This window comes from Gopherus flavomarginatus, chromosome 6, assembly GCF_025201925.1.
Source record: "Gopherus flavomarginatus isolate rGopFla2 chromosome 6, rGopFla2.mat.asm, whole genome shotgun sequence".
Classification (NCBI taxonomy): domain Eukaryota; kingdom Metazoa; phylum Chordata; order Testudines; family Testudinidae; genus Gopherus; species Gopherus flavomarginatus.
In genome coordinates, this window is record NC_066622.1 from 66,473,136 (window position 1) to 66,495,437 (window position 22,302).

The 22,302-nt window shown below is 49.2% G+C and overlaps 1 protein-coding gene across 1 annotated transcript in view; it reads right to left on the reverse strand.

Annotated features, from left to right (window-relative positions):
• Positions 1-4,227: 4,227 nt before the first annotated feature.
• PKD2L1 (polycystin 2 like 1, transient receptor potential cation channel) overlaps positions 4,228-22,302 on the reverse strand; it is a 35,828-nt gene continuing 17,753 nt past the window's right edge. The window contains exons 7-15 of the mRNA XM_050960101.1: positions 16,238-16,408; positions 14,783-14,964; positions 10,619-10,739; positions 9,890-9,988; positions 8,733-8,854; positions 7,051-7,168; positions 6,663-6,799; positions 5,501-5,648; positions 4,228-4,844 (exon numbers count right to left, since the gene is read on the reverse strand). Coding sequence (XP_050816058.1) covers positions 4,626-4,844; positions 5,501-5,648; positions 6,663-6,799; positions 7,051-7,168; positions 8,733-8,854; positions 9,890-9,988; positions 10,619-10,739; positions 14,783-14,964; positions 16,238-16,408 — 1,317 coding nt within the window. The 3' untranslated portion in view covers positions 4,228-4,625. The remainder of the gene's footprint in view (positions 4,845-5,500; positions 5,649-6,662; positions 6,800-7,050; positions 7,169-8,732; positions 8,855-9,889; positions 9,989-10,618; positions 10,740-14,782; positions 14,965-16,237; positions 16,409-22,302) is intronic.

Sequence of the window (22,302 nt, forward strand, 5' to 3'; positions counted from 1 at the left end):
AACTGAAAAATTGGCGGGGGTGTGTGGGAATTGTTTTGGTGCAAATTAAATGTTTTGATTCATATTTGAGTTTAACCTTTTAAAATAAAATTTAAGTAAAATTCATATGTAATCTTGAATGGAAAAATCCAAATATTTCCTTTAAAAAATGTCAGAATGAAACATTGGGATTTTTTTGGGTTTGGTTTTGGCCCAAACAATTCGGCAAATTCGGCACAATTTCACAAAATGCTCACTTCATTGACCTCAATCTGCATTTTATGCTGAAAAAAGTTTCCAGTGAAAAATTTCACTTATGCTAAACAATCTGTTCAAACCTTGCATTTAGCAGGGCTACTTTGAGTTAGTTTTCCAAACCTGAAGACGAGCTCTTGAAAGCCTCTCTCTCTCACAAACAGAAGTTGGTCCAATCTTCTTAGCATATGCACAAGGTGCCTCAGGTGGCATGTGATCAGGATTCATCACCGAATTTGGGCTGCTGTTTGGATCATTAACTTCCCTAGCCCGGGGCCGGGTACTGATGGGGAATGCTATGTGAATGCTGATTCCTGCCCCTCATTAGTCTAATAAGAGATATTACCTCACCCACCTTGTCTCTCTAATAGCCTGAGACCAACATAGCTACAACAACACTGAAAAATGTGTGTCATGCTACTGTGGACTCTGGTGACTTTCCTCCTAGGGCCTTGCACAGTCCCTAGAGTGGGAGACATGCAAAGCACTGATCCAGAGACAGCCCATACTGTCTCTGAGAGAAGGAGACAGATTCTGCATAAGGACATCTTATCAGAGCAGCCTTTATTTAAACCCTTCTTTGAACCACCTAACTGGTGATTTTCACAGGCTTGATGCATGGTCATCTCCTTAATAATTAGGGACAACAAACCATGTGCTGCAGCCAGGAAGCCAGCTCTGTAGATTCTGAGATATAAGGCCATGCACAGCCTGTGCGGGAAAACCCTCTTCGCTCCATGCTGCCTCTGTCACACAGGCAGTGTTGTCACCTCCTGCTATGACAGAAGGCCAAAAAAATACCACATTTGAAAATATAGCAGGAATGATTCTGCCATTCAGTGCAGTTAATTTATGTTATTTCTCAGCTGGTCAGCAGATACGGTCTACACATCAAACACAAACAGGTGCTGGGAAGGACACTGGAGTTCAAGGGATGCGCAATAGGTTTGATCCATCGTAGCCTAGGACACAATCATCTTTGAGAGATGTTTATCATACGTGTCACATACATGATTACATGTTCAGCAAAGGCACATACAAGAGACGATTGCATGGAGTCACACAGGGAACAGAAAAAGCATCAGTGCAGACACACTAGCTACAGGAATTGCTTTACATCGTGGGTGAAATTCACACACCCAGAACCACTGCACAAGGCTAGAGAAGCAGCCTTTCTGCTACAAGTTACACAGGGGTGAAGGGAAAAAGGCATCCACCTTCCAGTCTACAGGTGGGGCATAGGGAACCCTTGCAGCCCTGCTGGGGTCATGACTCCACTCCTGGGTTGAAATAGGAGCCAAGAACCCCACACATATCCTGAGTCTGGGATTTGGGACCAGTGACCTGTGAGATTTTGGATCTGCTGGCCATGCCATGATCCTGCTCCCAACTCCTCACTCTGTGGCGGCTGATGTGGAGCCAGCTCTACCACGGGGTGAGTGTAGAGTTCCTCTCCCCAACCCCCCAGTGCAGTGGAGCCATGGCTGCTTTGCTGCACTGAGAAGTCTTCTCCATCCCTGCTGGGTGAATTTCCCCTGCTATGAACTCCCATCCTAATGCATCTGAATTAAACCATCCTGGAAGGTGAACGGAAAAGCATTCAAACACACACCAAGGAGAACAAGAAATGTATAAACCCAGAATGAGAAACAAACAACTTTACAGAAAAAGACCTTGGAAAATCTGTTCTTCCCTCACATTCCTGCAAGAGCTGAGTTCAGGATCCTCCGTTTCCCTCACTTGGGGCTGAGTCCTGCTCCCACAGAAGCCGATGACATAATTTTCATTGGGGCAAGATCAGGGCCTCAAAATGGACTGCTTGGCTTTAGGTGTTTGGGATATCTCCCCAGCTCTGGCAGCAAATGCTGCCCCACACGTGCTTGAATTGCATGCAGGAAAATCAGTTCAGGGGCTAACCCAGGAGCCTCAACTCAAGAGATGACAGGCAGCCGAAAAAGATCTTTTAAAAAATAGAACCATTTTTGTTACAATTAAGCCTTCAGCCCCCCAGTCAGCTACTGATCTGAGCAATGAAACCCAGCTATGAAACATGTATTTACAAAAGTCTGTAGGATCTGTCGCTGTGCACACGTCACTCCAGCTGGACCTCTGTGGGCTTGCCAAAGCTCTGTGTTCTTGTTCTCAAACATTTAGGATGCTGCTTTTGTTATTAGAGTTGCTGTTTGAAAGAGGCACCTGTATCATTGTGTGATTAGAGTTTACAGAGGATCTCTGTTACATTTCGTATCCTGGGAAATTCTAATTTCCTGACATGGTCCTTTTGCACTTTAATAAGTGAAGAATAACTTCAGAGTGTGATAAATATTACAGCCTGCAGTGAATGGGTAACCATGGTCTAACACCACCCAATACATCAGAGACCATTTTTATACACAGATTTAAGAGGATATTTGAGTTTAATACAGTTTACCCCTTTGTGATGCGTTTGTGATTATCATATTTCAAATCCCTTTATTCCTGTCCTGAACTTTTGTATAGTACTGCTACTAAGCAACTGCCATCTTCCACACCAGAGGTGCATTTCAGTGGTCGGTGAAGTGATTTCTTTATACTGCATATAAGTAAACAAATCAGTAGAGAACTTTGGGATGACAGTTACTATATAAAATGGAAGTTAACATAACTGAAATCTAAAATCTCATACTGGCTAATTTCACTGAACAATCTCTTGCAATGTTACTTATCAAAGCTATTTAATTGCTGGTGTCAGAGTTTACTGCTGTGACCAGAAACATACAAAATAATGAAATGGATGATCTGGAATGTAGGAGCAGCTGGATTCTCAATTGGTGTAAATGAGCATATCCCAATTGAATTCACTGCCACTTCACACCAGCTGAGAATCTGGCCCAGTATCAATAGTTGGTGGCATCAACTCCGAGGGGGGGGGAAGGGTGTAAAATAGTCTCAAGACAGGTGTAAAATGCTCAGAATAGGAGCATTTTCACACTGCGCTGAGATGCTGTCCATGGGCCTGTCGTTGCCACATTTCCACTGGATGGCCATTCTCAGCCCAACTTCAAGCAAAACTGTTTCCATGGCAAAACCCAGGGGAAATGTCATCATTTCACAGCTAGATGGCTGGTGCTCTGAAATTTCACAATCTGCAATTTTGGGAAACGGTGGGAATTCTAGCGTTAACAGAGGAGTTGGAAACCATGCTAATGGCCCAGCCATAGGTCTCCTTCAGCTGGTGCTTAAAGTGATCTGAAAAGAACAGGGGTGGGGGGAGGAGCTGTCAGATTCTGGGAACAGCAGCTTTGGTAAGAAATTGCTTAAAGGTGCCCCTCAGCGACCCTGCTCGACTGTGTGCAAACCCTGCAATCCTCCCCCCATGCCTACTCTCAATGCTGCCTTCAGAAACACAACCAATGTCCACCTATGCCTCAGAGCTCCTCCTTTCAGCCAGATGCCTCTCAGCTCAGCTCCGTGCCTGCTGAGTAAGGGGGTGAAGGCATGGCTACCACCGTGAGGCACGGAGGAAAAGCAGAAGTGATGAACAAGGTTAACCAGGCCCACAGGCTGGGGCGTGGGGGAGAAGGGGACGGGAGAAGCAAAGAAGGCAACTGGTCAGGGCCCCAGGCAATTTAAAAGGGCATTGAGGCCCCTGACCGCCGCCACTACTGCGATAGCCATGGTCAGGAGCCCTGGGCCCCTTTAAAATTGCCCAGGCAGCCACAAGGCTCCTAAGCACGTGTGGGGTGGTACCGGCAGCAGAGAAGGCAGCCAGGCAGACATGTAGAAGCCCTGGCCGTGCCAGAAGAGTGTGCCCAGCAGCTCGCTGGGCACCAGCCAGTGCAGGCACAGCGCCGCCCAAATGTCAGGTGGACCTTTCTAGGGGGCCCAATGACTTCTGCCCTGGGGCCTAGGATTGCTGTTGGCGGGCCTGAGGTTAATTAGCACGTTTCTCTTTGCAACACATATATCCCTCCTTGTTTAGCAGCTGTGTGTGTGTGTGTGTGTGTGTGTGTGTGTGTGTGTGAGAGAGAGAGAGAGCGAGCTGCAAAGATCCACTCTGGATCCAAATTTTCCTCACTGCTCTGGGGTGTTCAGATCTTGGGGAGATGGAGGGTGGGGGACAGGACAAGTTCAGCCCATTTACAGATACAGGAGCCAGCAGCACAGTCTGGATCCAGGTCTGAACACTTCCTTGAAGCCCAGAGGTGTTTGAACCTGGAGTTCTAGATCTATGGTGTTACACAACTTGGCAAATAAAAAACAATAACATCCATGATTCTGCACAGGATCAGCTGAGACAGACATCTCTGTTATAGTCTGTCTTTTTCGTGGCTAGTCTAACAACAGGGAATCAGCTGAGACTGACTCAATGCCCTGGGATCCAAGGTGGGATGGGAACATTCCGATGGGTGTCAGAAGTGCACATTAGACTGAGGCCGGGTGTTCTTAGGCGCCTGAGAGCCCGGTAACCCCGACTTGGGCAGGTTGGAGTAGATGCTGTTATCATTTTGGGGAGAGCTCCCACTGAGGTTGTTTCCCAGCATGTGCTTTGTCTCCCAGCCTCCTTGGTTTTCCTTCACCAGCGGGTCTAGGTTCCGCTGGAGCAGTTCTTCCTGCCTGGGCTGTTCCTCCTGTTACAGAGGGGACGAAATGGACGTTTGCACTGTCAACAATTTACCGAGAACACTACCAAAGGCTCCATCGCCACAGCTGGAGAGAACCTGGGCCATGCACTGATTGGGCTGCGCGCTTTTATTGGGGTCTCCTCTCCAACCCCATATACCTTCCATGGGCCACCAAGGGCTTGCAGATTAGCCTCATTGGAGTCTTTTTTAAAGGTGTGCAATTCCTTTCTGCAAAATGCTTGCAAGAATGTTCCAAGGGAATGCTCAGGCAAATGTCTATTCACTGGAGCATTCCCAGCAGCTATGTTCACATGGCCATGCTGAGAGTCCTTTGTGGGTTTGGCAGTAGTTCTGAAAGCGCTCTGCCGTGGAGAGAGGTCTGTGTACAGGTGATAATTAATGGGCCAGGTGCCACTAGTGGATGTGGTCTGAGCATTAGGGTTGGAACACTGCAGGCAAGAGGTTTGGTGTCACATCCACCCTTAATGCAAAGGGCTTGTTCTTTCAAAGTGCTGAGCACTGCTTTAGGAGCAGGGCCTGGAAGACAAGCTGCTAACTGACCCAATGCATTCAGGCAGGGAGAGACCCCCCAGACCAGTCGGATGGGGACACGGCCTGCTTGCCAGGGAGCTGGCTGGGATGTCTGTCTGAGGACAACTGACCTTGCTGATGTTGTCGAGCAGCTTGCCCACCAGGTCTTTCCTCTGCAGTTTGTTTCTCTCCAGTGCCTCCAGCTTGCTCACCACTGAATCAATCTTGGACACGATGCTGCCAATCGAGTGCTCCAGCTGCAGGACCCGTCGCAGGAGGCTGCGGAAGAGAGCACGAGCCCTTGTAAAACTTCCCCTATGACACAGGCAGGGTCAGTAGCAGAGAACATACAGAGCCTGGCCAGATCCCCCATGGGTGTTATCTGGCAGAGCTTCAGCCCAGTCAATGAAGCTCTGCTGATTGATACCAGCTGAGGCTCTGGGCCCATGGCTATGCTTTCAGCTGTGGTTAATGATCATGCTTAAGACAAATTATGTCCCAAGCAGGTTAACCACTGGCCAGGTAATGCGGATGGGGCCAAGCTATTTCCCCACATGGTTAGATGAGCCTCCCAGAGCGGCCCTGTCCTGCTCCAACCTCTGTCTCAGTATGGCCCTACATGCCTGGCCCAGGATCATAGAACACCAGGGTTGGAAGGGACCTCAGGAGGTCGTCTAGTCCAACCTCCTGCTCAAAGAAGGACCAATCCCAAACAGATTTTTGCCCTAGATCCCTAAATGGCCCTCTCAAGGGCTGAACTCACACCCCTGGGTTTAGCAGGCCAATACTCAAGCCACTGAGCTATCCCTCCTGCTTGATCCTGCCTGCTGTGGCAGAACCAGGATCTCCGGACTTCCCGTGCTATGCGTTAAGCCCTAGACTGTGCTCCCTCTTTGGGAGAAATAGTCCTGCCCTGCCTACATCCTCACGCCTGGAGAATAAGGGCCAGATCCTCAGCTGGTGTAAATCAGGGTCATTCCTACACAAATCCTTCCTGCTGCACTGGCTGAGGGTGCCCATTCCACCCTCTGACCTGGGTCGGTAGCATGACCCCCGCCCCACCCTTGCAGCAGCAGATGGAGAGATTATTCCAGACACATGCCAGGAAATTACAAAAGGGGCTGGATGTGGCCTGGCCTTTCTGTGCGCGGTGGGGGAACAACATGACCAGGTCATGCTGGAAAGGTTTCACACCCGTGAGGCACAGGTGGATGTGGCTCCATGACGGGGCAGAGCAGCAGGAAATCAAGCTCTTTGCTTTCAGATGCTGGACTAGCATCAGCAGTGACCCACATTTGGAATGCTTCCTCAGATACACAGGTGGACTTATTGGAGTGATTGTTCTTTGCATCCACAAGGGTCAGATTCTCATCCAGGTTGTTATCACCATAGGATTTGCCCAAGTTTTCAATCTCTGCATTCAAAGCAACCTAGAAGACAGAGAGAGAGACATACACACGTGGAAAGCTGGTTGTAGTTCTGGCCAGACTTACCAAAGCATATTTAATACCTAGCAACACAGACTGTCAAAAACTCATCTTCCCTTGCGGTGTATGCAGAGATGCAGACATGGCACCCACTTATTTGACATGCCTGCCCCAGGATCAGGACCCAAGGAATTTTGGAGATTGAACGGTGTTAAAAAAGGGTTCCCTTCTCAGCCCACACCTCCATCCTTTACCCTTTTCTCCTCTAGGTCATGCCTCATTCGCTTCTGTTCCTCTTCATCAAGGACCTGGTTACCGTCTTTGTCAAATCTGGAAAAGGCTGCTGTGATCTCATGCTCGGCATGACCCAGCCTAAGACAGGATGCAAAGAGAATGGACCCAAGAAGACACAAGGAAGAGCAATTCAGTATGTTACTAGATTCTAACCAGAGAGTGTCACTGGGGTACCTGCCTTGGGATAAGAGCAGTGCATTGTAGGTAAATGCAGGTTAGAAGAACCAGAGCTGGGTGACATTTTATGTCAGGAACTTTTTTTTATTTGGCAAAAAAACGCAGATTTGACAACACCCAAAACGTTTCAAAAAGTCGTGTCTGTTTTGCCAAATTGTGGTGGGGAAAAAAATCTGAAAAAGTTGCAGTGTTTTGTTTTGACATTTTCCAGATGAAACTTTTTGATTTTGGGGGGTCAAAATGACTGTTTGGAAATCTTCACATTTAATAGGTTTTTTTTTTAATGTAAAAATGTGAAATCCAAGCCAAATTTTCTTCAACCTTCTGATTTGCTCAAAAATTTGAAGCTTTGGGTCAACCCAAAACAATCACCTGCCCCAGTTTTTCAGAACTGCCCATGAGCTGAAAAATCCATTATTTGCACAGCTCAAACGAGAGCCACAACCCAACGTCAGCGAAACAGGAATGAGAATGGCAGCAAAATTCTATTTATTATGCAGCTTTAAATGGAAGGGGAGAGGAAGGGTTTGCTGGTGAGAATTTAACGCTGGACTTTTCCAGTGCCTGGAAGTGAGCTAACTGCTTCATGGGGAGAAGGCTGAAGTGCTTAGAGTCTAAATTCATCAGGTTAATTAAAGGGCGGTAGTGAGGTAATAATTAATGGGGGTAGCAGAGTGAGCTCCGGATAGGGGGGACAGATCAAGGCTATGTGGAGAGTCAGGGGAAGCCGAGGCTGGAGAAGCCAGGTGAGTGGGTAGGGGAAGAGGTGGCTACAAGTTGGGCAGATCAGGTTGAGATGGTCCACATGGATGACACTGAAAACCAGCATGGCAAGCTGGAATTAGCTGCCATGCTGGTTGAGGAACAAGGGGAGGTGGTAGTGGATATGGGCTCATGTGAAAGCTGTTATGTTTCCTGTACATAAAAGATGCAATAGGTAGCTCTCTGCCTAGATTTACTGCACATTAAAGAAAACAACAAAGAACAAATGTAAAGAGCCCATGAGAAAGAGACTGTGCCACACTTTATAATGTTCTGCATGTGAACTGACACACAATGCGGCAGCTGCCTTCCACCACCTCACCCCACTCCCCAGCAGGCAGGGATACTCCTCTGCTTGGAAAGGCACAGGGCACAGACAGAACCCAATCATCTCTCAGATGCAGAGCTGGCTCATGCACCACAGCACAGCACAGCTAGCTTCTGGAGCCATCACTCTGCATTGCCTGGTATTTAGGGCTGGATCCGCAGCCAGTCTGAATCAATGCAGCTCCAGGGAGGCAATGGAGCTATGCTGATTTACACTGGACAGGGATCTGGCCCATAAATGACTAGGGTTTAGAAAGACCAAAGGAACGGCACGTCTGAGCATTGCAGCAGAAATGTAATGAACGTTAGGGGAAGCTCACAACGAGTGAAGCAGAGTCGTTCTGGGAAATTGGGGCCCTGTAATTGACCAACTTACTCTTTCAAACTGTTCTTAAAATCCTCAAACTCTAGCTCCTTTGTCCCGTTCTGGAGAGCCTTCTGAACGTCCGAAATCCGCTCTTTCTTCAACTTCAGCCTCATCAGCGTCTTGTGGTAGCCCTGGGTCAGAGATGCCCATGGAGGTTTAATGGAAATGGAGGGCAGACAGAAGCAAAGCCGAGATAGCTGTAAAACACTGCACAGGTGCCAGATGATACAGGTAACACTGGGATATGTTAGTCTTGCGTGTATACAAGACTTTCTTCACTGACTGAGCCACCTTTCTTCCCAAGCCAGAAGCATCACTGCCCTAACACAGAGCTCCAGCGGGGGCAGAATCCCCACACCTTCTACGGCCTCAGATAGGGGAGGCTTCCATCTGATTCAGCTGGGAGACCTGCAGCTGCTGATGGGCAGTCATCCAAGTCAGGGTCTTGACTGTGATCACTCACAGGGTGCCCACCCAGTGTAGACACTGCATAGGCAGAAAGGGGCACCACTTCATTGATTCCAATGGCGGGGAGGATGGCTCTGCCCAGGTGGAATCTGAATAAGACCTCAGGATTTGCCCCCAGGGGAGAACCCTGCTCACATCAGCTGTCTGGAGTCTGCCCCTTCCCCTGGCTCCGATCAGAGGGCATCACCTCAAGACTATCTGGAAGCATTCTGACTGCAGTTGGGCACTGGAGGGAAGGTGGTTTTGGAGCATGCATGCCTGTCTTTGTCTGAGGAATAAGTTTCCCTTGGCCCCTTTCTACAGTCCCTGTTTCCACTTCCAAGCTTCTCTTTCACTTGGGTGGAGGAAAACCACCTTTCCTTTGGAATGAAACAAACATGCTGTGGATTTCGGGACATGGCTATAAGCATGCTACAGAGGAGAGAGATCAGCGCTGGTGGCAGCTATTGCCTAAGCCACAAAATGCAGATCCAGCCCTCAAAGACCCCAAACGTTCAGGGCTGTTGGGAGTTTGGCCAACAGGGCCAGCCATGTTTGGATCCAGATGTGGAACTCCTCCTGCCCCCCAGGATGGATCTGGAGGCTTGGCGGAGGCCCCTCTCTAGTACATTTCATGTGAATTTGGGACCTGTGGTGCCGCATTCACTCTCTGGTGTGTTAGGACAAAGCGAGTTGGGAGTGATGGGGCTCTATACAACCTGCTTCAGGATATCTGAGATCTGCAGCTCGTTCTTCTGGTTTGAAAGCTCCTCCTTGACTTCTGAGTACGTGTCGTTGATGATGGCCAGGAACATGTTCTAGTGAAAGAAGAAACTAGCTGAAGCAGACTGAGCCATCTGGCCTGCCCGCACCAGTTCTTTTTCTCCTTTATGGCCTTGGGGCAGTGGCAGCATTTTGGGAAGGGGAGGACGGAAGGACCAATTTGTAAGTGACTTTCCATGGTCAGACAGCAACACTGCCTCTCAGCACAGTATCTGTCAGCAGGGATCAGACAAACAGGGAGATGTTCCCACCTGGTGATGCTCCACTGAAAACACAGGGCCTGGGGCGAGGGGACGGTGACCATAGACCAGCACAGTGCTCTCTAGAGAGGAAGGGGGCTCATGCTTATGGCACTGGATCAGGATCCAGGACACCCAGATTCAATTCCAGGCTCTGCAGGCAGGGGTGGCTCTAGACATTTCGCCGCCCCAAGCACGGCGTCATGCCATGGGGGGGCGCTCGGCCGGTCGCTGGTCCCGCGGCTTTGGTGGATCTCCCTGGGCTCCAGTTCCCCATGTCCAAAATGGGTAAGTAAATAATGTGCTCTTGTCTGTCTCCCTCTGGGTGTCTGTCCAGGACATGGTCCTGCTCTCAGTCTGGTCTGCACTGCTGGAACGCACGGAACAATAATCTTCATTCTAGGCAGAACAGCCCCTTTCGCTTACCAGCAGCACAAAGAAAACGAAGAAGACGTAAGTGACGAAGTAAATGGGCCCCAGTACCCTGTTGGCATTGTCGATGGCATTGTAGTCAAAGTCGCCAAGTATGATCCGAAACTGGGTGAAGCTAGGAACAGAAAGAGTCCCTGGTCAGCACCGTGCCTGCAGTGTATCGATGACACAGCTTGACATGTATTAGAGAGTCCTACACTTCGAGACAACTCGCTGGCCGTTTCACAGGGCTGAGCCCTTGAAACGTACCAACCTGCACACCTCGCTGGCCATGCATTTCCTGCCTTTCGATTTCTGCATGAGATGGGTCTACTGTGCTCGCTAGAGCTGAACATACCATTTGTTCTGCCAACACGTTAGTGGTTGAGTTTAGCCTCGCTCGGCAGGAGGTGCCCACGCTGTGGTGATCAGCATGGAGAACGGAGTGCTACGATTGGCCTGAGATTGTCAAAGCTGTCTGATGGATTTACATACATATATAGCTCCGAGCTCCATCTGAAAAGCGCAAGATCTCAAAGTGATTTACAAAGGAGGTTAGTACCCTTATTTTACATATGGGGAAACTGAAGCATAAGGCAGGGACGTGACCTGCTTAATGTCACCCAGCAGGCCAGTAGCAGAGCTGGGAATAGAACCCAAGTCTCCCAAGCCCCAGTCCAGTGCCTCTTCCACCAGCAACGCTGCCTTCCACTGTATGTCCCTTGAAAATTTCAACCATGGTGATCATGTGTGATTTTCATGCCTCTAGGAACAATATTATGGGATTAGAAGGGTGTAGGTGACATTGTATCTATTGGGTGTCTGGGAAGTGGGCGGGCAAAGCCCGCCCACTGCTAAAGGATCCCCCCCCAGCCTAAGGGGAGGATCCACAGGACCACAGAACCCACTGAGTTCGGGGGACAACTAATAAAAGAACAGGGACAGGAGTGAGGTCAAAGGGTCATAAGAAGGGAACCTGACGGGGACACCGAGCAGAGAATCCCGGACAGCGCCCACTGCTCCTCGAAGGCGTCAAGGGAGCCAGTGGACGCCGCCCAGAGGAACTCCGCCCGGATGCGTGATGTAGGTGACATTGTAGCTGGGTGGTTACCCCACTCTTGCCCTGACGGGGTTAAAGCAGCCCTGGGAGAGGGCTGGGGAGAGGGAAAAGCTAGGCTGCTTGGAGGAAGCACCCACAGGTGAGGCCACGCCCCAATCAGGCCACAGCTGGCCCTATAAGAGGGCTGAGGGCCAGAGACTGACAAACACACTCTCTCTCGCTTCCTAGAGAGAGGAGGACCTGGCTGCCTGGAAGCAGAGAAGGGTACCTAGGGTGAAGCAGTGCTGGGGAATGGCAGAGGGAGCTGGGAAGCTTGAGCCTAACTAAGCCCCAGGCTGCAGGCTGAGTCAAGGGCCCACAAAGGGTACTGGGGCTGCAAAGAGGCAGCCCACAGATAGGCACAGGCAGCTGGTCCAACCCCCCCCCTTGCCAATGATGAGTGGTTTACAGACTGCAGTCTGCCCTGGGGAGCAGGGGCTAGATGATGACTGGCAGTAGCCACTGAGGCAAGATGGGGCTAGAGAGTTGGGGGTTCCCGTAGGTGGGAAGACCCAGATTGTGGGTTACTGCGGGGCCAGTACACTGACATAGAAGGGTACCCGGGTCCGAGAGGGACATGGGGGGCCAGCGGCAGGTGAAACACCGGCCTGCAGAGGGCGCTCAGGGCTGGAAAGCACTAATTCCCTGGACGACCAGCAGGAGGTGCCGTGCTGGTGAGTCTTTGCCCTACCACAGACAGCAATTAAGGTGCAACTGAGCTGTAGACTGTGGCTCAGAGATTTTGTGACAGGAGTGTGATTGGCAATGCTGTGGATGATGTGTGAGCTAAAAGACAATCCAGATCAGTCTCCTACAGCTGGGCTTATTGAAGCAACTGACAAGAGGCCAAGTGAGGTCCTATCCAACATGCAGATGAAGTTTTACTAGCCACAACCAGGCAGCCCTGGGTCCCTGACAGTTACAGACAAGGTTTTCCCCTTCCTTGAGGTCTGTTGAATAAAACTCTGTTCTGCCCCCTTGAGGGTGAGTCCATAGCAGTGTTTGGCTAGCATGGCATGGCTCTGTGTAAAAAACCCATCTACAATTTCAACCCTGGGGAAGCTTTTCACTTGACGCTAGTGTTAAACAGTGGTTCTCAAACTTTTATATTGGCGACCCCTTTCACACTCAGCAAGCCTCTGAGTGCGATGCCCCTTATAGATTAAAAACACTTTAAAATATATTTAACACCATTATAAAGACTGGAGGCAAAGTGGGGTTTGGGGTGGAGGCTGACAGCTCATGGCCCCCCATGTAATAACCTTGTGACCCCCTGAGGGGTCCAGACCCCCAGTTTGAGAACCTCTGGGTTAGAATATGACCTTGAAGAGTCAAGTGAAGTAACATGACTCACCTACAATTCCATCCTGTCTAGCATTATGTCATCTGCTCCTGGGTAAGTCTGACTGGAACCGGAGCTAACCGTGAGCAGCTGCTACGATGCTAGACACATCTCCATCTACACTGACTGAAAACATCATGTGAATTAACATGACTGAGGTCATGGTCCAACTCAACCTCACATGCTAGCCAAGCCCAACCCGGAGCTGGCAGGGGCTCAGTGCAAGTCTGGTTGGGGGATCTTCTCCTGTGGACGTTTGGCCATGTGGAACCGAGGCCCTCAAATGCATTTCACACAGGCTGAGCACCTGTCCAGTGAGATGGACACAGCTGACAGAGGCCACTGGCTGGACTGGATCTGGAGTGGAGCCCTAGAGGTGAAAGCTGTGACTTTAATTGCTTTAAACTAGAAGCCACGTAATTGGAGTCTTTGAGCCGCAGCAAGTGGGAACGTAGAAAATGTGGAGGGGTTAGTTTTTCCTAATAGAAGTGAAATATCTCACTTCCTCCCTCATTTCCTGAGTAATTGTAATGAGAGTAACCCCCTGGATTTCCAGCTGTAGCATGGATCAGCGATTTCTCCTCCCCCTTTTAGTTAGGGGTTGTGAGGAGGAGGGGATTTGCTCTGTGATCACTGGGTCTCTTTCTCTCCCTGCTGCACAAACACGTTCCCAAGCCAAGTTCCCTGCCTAATCCTAGTGGTGATCACCCACACACTGAGCTGCAGGCTGCTGTCACTTGCACCCTCCTGGCCTCATGACTGCAGTATGGCTGTATGGGTGTAACTGAGCTGAATTTGCCCTTGTGCATGTCATGTGCAGCACAGACCATCCTGCTGGGGGGACAGGAAAGAGGTCTCTCATTTGAATTAGTGCAGTTAGATCATTAATGGTCTCATCCATAACCCTTTGAAGTCAACGAGAGTCTTTCCACTGACTTCTATGGACGTTGGATCAGGCCCCAAGTCTTTCCCTAATTGACATAGCCAAGAGGCAAGTAGAGACCCAACTGCAGCAAAACCCACACAGCCAGGATGCTCAGTGCACACCACCTGGAGCTGGAGTGGAGTTGCTCAGTATGGATCTAGAGGGGAATTTACCCACCATGCTAGGGTGTACTGGGGCCAGCAGGGCTGAGGAGAGCCAGAGCTGGTTGGAAAATGGGATTTCCGTTCCATGGGGAAGTCTAACTTCTCTAAATCTCTAAATCCTGCATCCTGCATCTCTAAATCCTGCATCTGACGAAGTGGGTATTCACCCACGAAAGCTCATGCTCCAATACGTCTGTTAGTCTATAAGGTGCCACCTTTGCTGCTATCTCTAAATCTGTTTTCTTTCTGCCCTGAAAAGTTGAAATCATGAAATTTTCCAAAGATTGAAAATTGCAAACAACTTCAGTTCAGGGCCACCAAAATGCCTCCTTCAAGAAGGTAAAAAAAAAGTTTCATTTCCATTAAAGGGAATGCAGCTGACGAGTCTGTTGACAACAAATGAGAAGAAATAGGAGCCAGCTCCCTCTCTAAGAGCTGCATTTGGCTCTGCAGGGACTGACATGCAGTGACAACAGAGGAGTCTGACTAAAATGAGCAGCTGTGACTCTGAACCCACTCAGGGACAAATCTGCTGAGAAGATACTGCCCATTTGTCTGCCCAGAGAAGGACTGCACTTGATGCCAGAGAATGAAAGGGAGGAGGGAAACAGTGAGTGGGGAAGGGAAAAGGAGAGAGAAACACACTTACATGCATTTAATAAAGGTGCTAAAGTTTTCCACTTGCGTCCCAAAGAGAAGGTAGCCCAGCTGGGCGTAGGCAAAGAACACAATGAAGAACATGATGGCAAAACCCAGGATGTCCTTGGCACAGCGAGCCAGCGTGGAGGAAAGCTGGGTCATTGTTTTGTTAAAGCTAATGTACTTGAATATCTAGGAGGAAAAAAGGCAGGGGTAAGGTAAGATGTGGACATCTCTCATATACATGTACACACCGAGTTAATAGTATCACTACAAGAAACAATGCAGCAGGGCAGAAGAGAAGGTAGAGAGGAAGGATGGTCCAATGGTTAGGGTGTCCAGGAGGAAGACTGGGTACAATTCCTGCCAAAGACTTCCTGTGTGACCTTAGGCAACTCCTTAATCTTCCCATGCCTCAGTTTCCCCATCTGTGCAATGGGGATAGTAGCCCTGCCCTACCTCCCAGGGGTGTTCTGAGGATAAATGCATTACAGACTGAGGTGACGAGGGCCAGATAAGCATAGAATACAGAGTACAACCTGTTGGCTTTGTACCAAAGGCATGACGCTGCCTGAGTCTGCAATGGTCATTCAGCAAGGTCAGCACTGACCAATGGTCATTACCAGCTGCTGGCTGTTGGGGCACCGATGTGAAAGGAGCTGGCTGTCTCAGCCCAGCTCCTAGTGTGTCCATGTCATGAAAATCATCACAAAAATCAGCTCCAATTATCATTCTTCTTGACAACGTTGGCAGAGGTGCCAAGATCAAGTGGGTCTGGAAACTGGCCTTCCCTTTTGTCCTAGAGGGGATCCTAGCAGGGCAGGCTTGGGCTGTTCGGGGAAACTTTCTGTGCTGTGCGGCTTGTCTGCTGTGCGGATAAGATGACTTCTCTCCAGGGCTGTGGATACGGAGCTTTCCAGGAGCACTGTGCGCAGAAGGCTGAGCTCCGATTTCTCCATGGGAAATGGATTTTCTAAGGGGCAGATTTTGAGTGGAGATTTTTTAGGGGGGGGTGGGTAGCGGGAGTCTTAACATTTCATTTTTTACAAAAATAAAATGGAAGGAAATTTCAAAAGCAAAAGTCATTTTGAATGGAGAAGCGAAACCTTTTGTTGCAAAACAATTGGAATTAAACATTTCTACTTTGGGGGATTTTTTTCTGTAGTCGTTGGGATAAAATTACATGGTGCTCAACACCATAACATCCCATTTCCTATGCCACAGCTCCCAGCTCACCCTATCTCTCTGGAGCACAGACCCCGTGGTGCGCAGGGCTTCCATGTGGAGAGCAGGACCCGAGGCAGAGATATTCCTCTCCATTAGTCTGCCCCATTACCACCTGCATTTGCTCCTCTCTGTCCACACCAGGGGAGGGGAGATTACAGCCCCTGAACTGTGGTCCGCTGGGTTCTTTTCCCACCTGCTGTTCAGATGGCAGAGTCTGTCACGGGAGCCCATGCGGTACCTTAATCCAGGCGAAGAACAGGTTGACTGCGTTCATGTTGTTGTACTGGGTCTGCCAGAAAGCCAGGAACTCAAAGTCTGCATAGATGTCAGGATGCCTCAGCAGCTCTCCCATCAGCCTGTTCACCTCGATGGTGCGAAAGATGTGGAACACAATGGCAACGATGGACAGCTGAAAGGAGGAAACGGCCTGCGTTACCGCTGGGCCTCCAGCTTCACTGGGGACTAGGGCTTAAAACCTCAGAACTCCTTGGTATTGGTCCATGGGGCTATTCCACTGGAGGGGGAATGTCATAAACAGAGTGTAAAGGGTTAATGTCTCTTATACCTGTAAAGAGTTACAAGCAGGAAACTGGACACCTGACCAGAAGACCAATCAGAAGACAAGATACTTTTAAATTCGGGTGGAGGGAAGTTTGGGTATGAGTTCTTTGTTCTTCTCTCGGAGGGTCTGAGAGAGACCAGACATTACTACAGGCTCTCTAAGTTTCTTTTCATATAGTAAGTAAAACAGGCGGTTTAGGCTTTTTAATTGTTTTACACTATTTGCATTTGTGGATCTGGCTGGTTAACTTTTATGTGTGTAGTTGCTGGGAATATTTTGATTTGTATTGGTACTGGGGGGAAGGTCTCTTTCTGGTGTCTGTAAGCTATAGGACCCTGTAACAGTTACATCTTGAAGTTACAGAGATCATTCTTTACTTTTCCTTTCTTTTATTAAAAGATTTCTTTCTGGAGAACCTGATTGATTTTTTTTTGTTTCCCTTGTTTTATCCCAGGAGACTGGGATAACTCACCAGGATGGGTGGGGGAGACGGGAGGAGGGAGTGGTAAAATCTCTCTCTGCTTTCCTTGAATCTGTTTGCCTCTTTGTGAAAGGGAAGGGAGATGCTTCCCTGTATGGTGATTTAAGAGGTTAGATCAGTATCTCAGGATAGCCCAGGGAGGGAAGTTCTGGGAGGGGGAAAAGTGGGGGAATGGTTTATTCCTCCTTGTTTTAAGAACCTAAGGGATCTGGGTTCTTGGGGTCCCCAGGGAAGATTGGGGAGGTCAGAGTGCCCCAAAACACTATATTTTTGGGTGGTGGCAGCCTATCAGATCTAAGCTGGTAATTAAGCTTAGGGAAATTCATGCTAGTATCTCATTTTCTGAACTCGAAGGTTCAGATCTGAGAAAGAATGCTATGACGTGGTGTGCAGCGTGTGGGAAAGATAAGAATCCAAAAGCCAGTAAAATTATTAATTTGCTTCTCTGCTAGCTGGTTATAAGCAGAGGGAAAGGGTTTATTTTTTTAAACTGTAGCTAGAGAATTTTTTGTTCTTGCTCCCTCTAGCTGTGCATAGGGAGGGCTATTAAGGTTTAACAATGGTCATTTGTTAAACAAAGCAGCCTTAAGTGGTCAGCAATGCACTCCAGCCAGAACACATTTGTAAATGAAAGACAGTTTCTTTTGCTTTTTAACTCTTTCGGGAGAGGCTAGGAAGTTAAAAGGACTCTGTTGCTAAGCAACCCCAGGAAGCCAACAGAGAACCTGCATTTCAGGCAGTAAACATCAGAGGGCGCCTCAGCACAAGAAAACAGGAACCATGACTACCAAGGACCTGAAACAGGAACTGGCAAGACTGGAGGCAGAGGCACAAATCAGAAAAATAGACCACAAGCGAGACATGGAAAAGAAACTACAAGAACTAGAAATAAAACAAAAAGAGATGGAGTTGAGAGAAAGAGAAGAAAAAAATCAAAGAGGAAGCCTACAAAAGAGAGCAAGCAGCCAAAGAGGAAACCTACAAAAGAGAGCAAGCAGCCAAAGAGGAAGCCTTCAAAAGAGAGCAAGCAGCCATAGAGGCTGCCCACAGGAGGGAGCTGGAACTCCAGAGAGAGACCCACCGGCAGGCCCTGGAATTAGAACAGGCTAAGCAACAGAACACAGCCAATCCTAACAACACTTCGCCAGTTGTTGCTCCACATTCCAAGAAATTCCCCACCTTCAAGGCAGGTGATGACACTGAGGCCTTCTTAGAAAATTTTGAAAGAGCCTGCCTTGGGTACAGCATCTCTGAAGACCAGTACATGGTAGAATTGAGGCCACTGCTCAGTGGACCCTTAGCAGAGGTGGCGGCTGAAATGCCTAAGGAGAAAATGAACGATTATAAATTTTTTCAAACCAAGGCCAGATACAGAATGGGGATAACACCTGAACATGCCCGTCGGCGGTTCAGAAACCAAAAATGGAAACCAGATGTGTCATTCCCCCGACACGCCTACCACATTGCGAAGAATTATGAAGCCTGGATATCAGGAACAAAGGTTAACAATATGGACGAGCTGCATCTCCTGATCCAAATGGAGCAGTTCTTAGATGGTATTCCTGAGGAAATAGAAAGGTACATCCTAGATGGGAAACCCAAAACGGTAATCAAGGCGGGGGAGATTGGAGCCAAATGGATGGAAGTGGCAGAAAAGAAAAAAGCTACTGTCAAGGGGAACGAATACCCCAGAGGGCACACCGACAATAAACCCTACAACTGAGGGCAGCCAAAGACCCCACCTACAATCCAAGGAAAGCCACAGACGCCCTATTCTTCCACCTCACCAGTCTCCAGTAACCCACCTCGACCCAATGACCAGTCAGCTGGAAGATGCTTTAAGTGTAATGAACTGGGACATATAAAGGCCAACTGCCCAAAGAACCCCAACCGAGTGCAAGTCATTACACCACCATCACACCAAAGATCCCCAGGCCCAGATGCCTCTCAAATACCCTTGGAGCGAAGGGAAATTTTGAGAGTGGGCGGAAAGAAGGTTACTGCGTGGAGAGACACGGGGGCACAAGTGTCAGCTATCCACCAATCCTTCGTCGACCCCAAATTCATCAATCCAAAGGCCCAAGTGACAATTTACCCCTTCATGTCACAAGCTGTAGACTTGCCTACAGCTGAACTGCCTGTCCAGTACAAAGGCTGGTCAGGAATGTGGACTTTTGCAGTCTATGACAATTATTCCATCCCCATGCTACTGGGGGAAGATGTGGCCAACCAGGTGAAGCGGGCCAAGAGAGTGGGAATGGTTACCCGTAGCCAAACCAGGCAAGCTTCCAGACCCATTCATGTTCCTGAGCCGTCCACAGGGGCCCCGTCTGTGTTACAAGAGACCCAGACAGAGGTAGTGGACTCGGATCCCCTGCCAACAATGGAAACAGCCACAGTGCTTCCAGTTCCAGACCAGGAACTGGAAAAGCAGCCAGCACCAGAACCGTTGCCAGCACTGATGACAGTGCCTGCAAATCCATCTTCAACCCCAACGCCAGAGGGCACCAGCGAGCCTGAACTGGCAGAAGCAGCAGACAACCACACCCAAGAGGCTCAGCCAGAGCCTGAAATAACCCCTGGTGCACCAGCGGAAAGCAGCTCACCAGCAACGGAAACAACCCCATCACCTACATCGCTTTCAGAGGGACCAAGCCCAAGTCCCCAGTCTAAGGAAGAACTGGTGTCTCCAGCTTCAAGGAAACAGTTCCAGACTGAGCAGGAAGCAGATGACAGCCTTCAAAAAGCTTGGGTGGTGGCACAGAGTGCCCCACTGCCTCTCAGCGCTTCTAATCGATCCCGGTTTGTTGTAGAACAAGGACTTTTATACAAGGAGACTCTTTCTGGTGGACACCAGGAAGACTGGCATCCGCAAAAACAGTTGGTGGTTCTAACTAAGTACCAGGAAAAGCTCTTAAGCTTAGCCCATGATCATCCCAGTGGCCATGCTGGGGTGAACAGAACCAAGGACCGGTTGGGGAAGTCCTTCCACTGGGAAGGGATGGGAAAGGATGTTGCCAAGTATGTCCAGTCTTGTGAGGTATGCCAAAGGATGGGAAAGCCCCAAGACCAGGTCAAGGCCCCTCTCCAGCCACTCCCCATAATTGAGGTCCCATTTCAGTGAGTAGCTGTGGATATTCTGGGTCCTTTCCCAAAAAAGACACCCAGAGGAAAGCAGTACGTACTGACTTTCATGGACTTTGCTACCCGATGGCCGGAAGCAGTAGCTCTAGGCAACACCAGGGCTAAAGCTGTGTGCCAGGCCCTAACTGACATATTTGCCTGGGTAGGTTGGCCCTCTGATATCCTTACAGATTCGGGGACAAATTTCCTGGCAGGGACCATGAAAGAACTGTGGGAAATGCATGGGGTGAACCACTTGGTGGCCACCCTGTACCACCCTCAAACCAATGGCCTGATGGAAAGGTTTAATGGAACTTTGGGGGCCATGATACGTAAATTCATGAATGAACACTCCAGTAATTGGGACCTAGTGTTGCAGCAGTTGCTTTTTGCCTACAGGGCTGTACCACATCCCAGTTTAGGGTTTTCACCGTTTGAACTTGTGTATGGTCACGAGGTTAAGGGGCCATTACAGTTGGTGAAGCAGCAATGGGAGTAGCCTTCTCCAGGGACTAACATTCTGGACTTTGTAAGGAACCTACAAAACACCCTCCGACACTCTTTAGCCCTTGCTAAAGAAAACCTAAAGGATGCTGAGGAAGAGCAAAAGGCCTGGTATGACAGACATACCAGAGAGCGTTCCTTCAAGGTAGGAGACCAGGTTATGGTCTTGAACGCGCAACAGACCCATAAAATGGAAGCATCATGGGAAGGGCCATTCACGGTCCAAGAGCGCCTGGGAGCTGTTAACTATCTCATAGCATTTCCCAATTCCTCCCTAAAGCCCAGAGTGTATCATGTTAATTCTCTCAAGCCCTTTTATTCCAGAGACTTACAGGTTTGTCAGTTTACAGTCCAGGGAGGAGATGACGCTGAGTGGCTTGACGGTGTCTACTACGAAGGGAAAAAAGACGGTGGCGTGGAAGAGGTGAACCTCTCCACCACCCTGGAACGTCTGCAGTGGCAACAAATCAAGGAGCTTTGCACTAGCTTTGCCCCATTGTTCTCAGCCACCCCAGGACGGACTGAACGGGCATTCCACTCCATTGACACAGGTAATGCTCACCCAATTAGAACCCCACCATACCTGGTGTCTCCTCATGCCCAAGCTGCTATAGAACGGGAGATCCAGAACATGCTACAGATGGGTATAATCCGCCCATCTACCAGTGCATGGGCATCACCAGTGGTTCTGGTACCCAAACCAGATGGGGAAATACGCTTTTGCGTGGACTACCTTAAGCTAAATGCGGTAACTCGTCCTGACAACTATCCAATGCCACGCACCGATGAGCTATTGAAGAAGTTGGGACGTGCCCAATTCATATCTACAATAGACTTAACCAAGGGGTACCGGCAAGTACCGCTAGATGAACCTGCCAAGGAAAGGTCAGCATTCATCACCCATGTGGGGGTGTATGAATTTAATGTACTTCCTTTCGGGCTGCAAAATGCACCCGCCACCTTCCAGAGGCTGGTTGATGGTCTACTAGCAGGACTGGGCGAATATGCAGTTGCCTACCTCGATGATGTGGCCATCTTTTCTGACTCCTGGCCCGAACACCTAGAAAAGGTCTTTGAGCGCATCAGGCAGGCCGGACTAACTGTTAAGGCCAAAAAGTGTCAAATAGGCCAAAACAGAGTAACTTACCTGGGACACCAGGTGGGTCGAGGAACCATAAACCCCCTACAGGCCAAGGCGGATGCTATCCAAAAGTGGCCTGTCCCAAAGTCCAAGAAACAGGTCCAATCCTTCTTAGGCTTGGCCGGGTACTACAGGCGATTTGTACAACACTACAGCCAAATCGCTGCCCCACTGACTGACCTGACCAAAAAGACCCAGTTGAATGCAGTCAAATGGACTAATGAGTGTCAGAAGGCCTTTACCCAGCTTAAGGCGACACTCATGTCTGACCCTGTGCTCAGGGCCCCGGACTTTGACAAGCCATTCCTAATAACCACAGATGCATTTGAGTGTGGTATAGGAGCAGTTCTCATGCAGGAGGGACCGGATCTCAACTTCCATCCTGTCGTGTTTCTCAGCAAGAAACTGTCTGACAGAGAAAGCCACTGGTCAGTCAGTGAAAAGGAATGCTACGCCATTGTGTATGCCCTGGAAAAGCTACGCCCATACGTT